General features: G+C 46.4%; 1 protein-coding gene across 2 annotated transcripts; it reads right to left on the bottom strand.

Annotated features, from left to right (window-relative positions):
* Positions 1–265: 265 nt before the first annotated feature.
* On the bottom strand, positions 266–2,498 carry LOC105310981 (A disintegrin and metalloproteinase with thrombospondin motifs 12-like). 2 transcript variants are annotated; one of them, XM_023526908.1, is made up of 3 exons: positions 1,528–1,731; positions 1,067–1,210; positions 266–490 (listed from the first exon to the last, which is right to left on the bottom strand). In XM_023526908.1, exons 1-3 carry the CDS (start codon positions 1,725–1,727, stop codon positions 298–300), a joined length of 537 nt encoding a protein of 178 aa, XP_023382676.1. In that variant the 5' UTR covers positions 1,728–1,731; the 3' UTR covers positions 266–297. The 2 variants fall into 2 exon arrangements, with proteins under 2 accessions (XP_023382676.1, XP_011385349.1); XM_011387047.2 differs by lacking the exon at positions 1,528–1,731 and adding an exon at positions 2,210–2,498 and having other exon boundaries at positions 283–490.
* Between the last annotated feature and the right edge of the window lie 52 nt (positions 2,499–2,550).

Raw genomic sequence — 2,550 nt, 5'->3', positions numbered from 1 at the left:
CTGGATGAGAAATTCAGGAAAGGGGGCAATTTTAGGGGTTAAGTTTTGTGCTATGGAGTTTGTAGGTTTGAATCGCTGTGATTCTTGAAAATCACTATAGAATGTTTTTCACCACCATCCAGTGGCAGAGGATTGCTGGCTCCACAGAACGCCAAGGAGGTAGGGCTACGGAATATAAATGACCTCAGCATCGGTCCTTCTGCCTTACAGACACGTTGCATGAACAGAGTTTCCATTTCCGTGGATCTTCAAATTTCCAGATATTTCCCTGGCTGTTCTTCCAGCATGCTGGAGACCTCAAGCCCTGCACATACCCACCAGAGGCGCCAAGATACCAAGACTTACTTCTACTTCCTGGCAGAAGGTGGCATTGGGGCCATACTGCAGCTGGCATTGGTGGTGAACATCATAGATCACTCCAGGGGCAATGACCTTGGACTTCAAGCCTTTCTTCTGGGGGACGTCATCAAGACAGAACCCCAATCCTCGGCTAAAAACAAGTTAATAGAAATGAGAGCAGGTGTCTACGATTTCCTTCATCTTCAGTCTTTCATTCAACAAAAACTTCTGTCCCTCTAGTTTACTCTTTGTCCTTTAAGACAACTTTATTGCTACAAGGCAGAGAATCCTCCAGGCCCACAGCGGTTGTTGCCTAAAAGGAAATACTAACCCCAGCCCACACCATCAGTTCAGGTGTGATCTAGGAAATATAAACAGTGGTAAAATTAGAAAATCATCATCTTACCCCTATTGGGGTTTCAGTGACCACTTCTGACATATCCTAGTTGTTCCTGCAGGTCCCTAAGGGCCTACCACCCACTCGACTCGTCAAAGCCACCTTGAGACAGCAGCAAGTAGGTGGACAGGGTGTTTACCTGGCTGTGGCGGGAGGGCCGAACTCACCTAGATCTCAGGGTTAGAAAGCAGAAGGGACATCCACCCGTTTAGATGCCACCCTGATACCGTGACCTGTGAGAGGAACTGAGACTTCTCCAGGTCTCAGGTAAAACTCCAAGTTACTTCTAGCTTAAAGAGAGCCCAGTGAGCCTGTCCTGAGACCACTTACTCCAGGAAGCGGGTGACATACTCCTTGCTGCACTTGGACCACGTCAGCGGGGTGGGATTGTATTGGAGCTGGCGTGACATGATGTACGGGTGCCTGCCCACGGGCTCACAGTCGTTCTCCTTCCCGTCGTGCTGGATGCCAAAGCTGTAGGAAGGCATAGGGCACAAGAACATCAAGGAGGCAGCATGTAATGGGGAGAAAACCTTAGTTTCTCCAAGGTGAAAATATCCACAAAGAGCCACTTTTGTACAGGAGGCATCCATTTACGAAGTGGGACTTTGAAATTAGAGGGAGAATAGCTCATTTTCAACTAAGAAGCACAGAGAACATTTGAGGCATGGCTTTGCCTCAAATATGCAACCGCGGGAGCCGTGAGGCTAATTCAAAAAATTCCGTTTGGCAGAAAGCTAGGAGCTCCCAGCCTGGCTTTCTGAGTCTAGAGACAGGAGGGCAAATCTTACCTCAAGTTATGTTCTTCCTCTTGCTGTAGTAACCACAGCACAAAAGAGCACCTCCCTCTCCCCGCACCGCCCGCTTCTCCCTTTTCCTCATAATTTAAGAGAGAGCACGAAAGGGGAAGCCTATGGGAAACTTTGTTAAAGGCCACAAGCTTTGAATGGATGGATTTCTTTCTAGTATTACTACAAGAGTCCTCCAACATCACAGACCTCAGGGAGACCTCACATTCAGTGGTTAAGAGCAGGATTCCCACAGACAGATGGTCTGGATTGGAATTCCGGCTGAGCTACTTAATGATTTGTGTTACTGAAACTTGCTCAGCTTCAATTTCCTCTTTTAGAAAATGGAGTGGTCGTCATCGTGTAGGATGAAATTTGAATGGAATAAAGTTTGAAAACCACTTAGCCAGGTGCCTGGCATATAACACAGGCTTCTTAAATTAAAAAAAAAACATTTTGATTGCTGTTTTAATCACTGTCTAGCTAATTTTCCTCTGCTAGATGAGGAAGCTCACAGTTTGAGATTTGTCAGAAGTCACACAGCTAGTTAGGGACTAAACTGGGTCTTCTGCAGATCTCTGTGCTCCTATTTCGAGGCTCTCCTCTCTATCTCACTTCTGCCCCCTGACCTCCCACCATCAGGGCTGACCAAGTGAAGCAGCTCTGAAAGGCTGTAAGAGCTTACCTGTCTACCATGGCAACAGGGTGCCTGGGAATGAAGCAAACTCAGGAATGTCTGTTTATAAGCCTAGTCCTCAGCATCACCCCAAGATGCCTTCTGAGATCCCAACAAGACTCTCTCCACTGGGGTCTGCTTATTGAATACTTATGACCTCGAGATGTTGGCTCAAATTTTTAAATGCAAACAGAGGAAATTAGGACCTTTCACTCTACTAGTGAAATTCAACCCTCTGACATGCAAGTGCACATCCAACTTTAATAAAATCTCCTGCTCAACATCAGCAACTCTTGCAGAGAATAGTCCTGAGGGGATTTACAGGTTTTCTTGTATTTTTTAATGCATTA

This window comes from Pteropus vampyrus, unplaced genomic scaffold (assembly GCF_000151845.1).
Source record: "Pteropus vampyrus isolate Shadow unplaced genomic scaffold, Pvam_2.0 Scaffold19901, whole genome shotgun sequence".
Taxonomy (NCBI): domain Eukaryota; kingdom Metazoa; phylum Chordata; class Mammalia; order Chiroptera; family Pteropodidae; genus Pteropus; species Pteropus vampyrus.
Note: the sequence above shows the minus strand (reverse complement) of the source record. Positions and strands in the feature narration are given on the sequence as shown.

Bases quoted from the DNA above. Each gene is read 5' to 3' on its own strand.
- LOC105310981 (XM_023526908.1), bottom strand. From the start codon at position 1,727: ATGTTGGAGGACTCTTGTAGTAATACTAGAAAGAAATCCATCCATTCA. The intron at 1,211-1,527 runs GTAAGATTTGCC...GCCTTCCTACAG, and splicing joins GAGGAAGAACATAACTTGAG to CTTTGGCATCCAGCACGACG. The intron at 491-1,066 runs GTAAGTGGTCTC...ACTTGTTTTTAG, and splicing joins TATGTCACCCGCTTCCTGGA to CCGAGGATTGGGGTTCTGTC.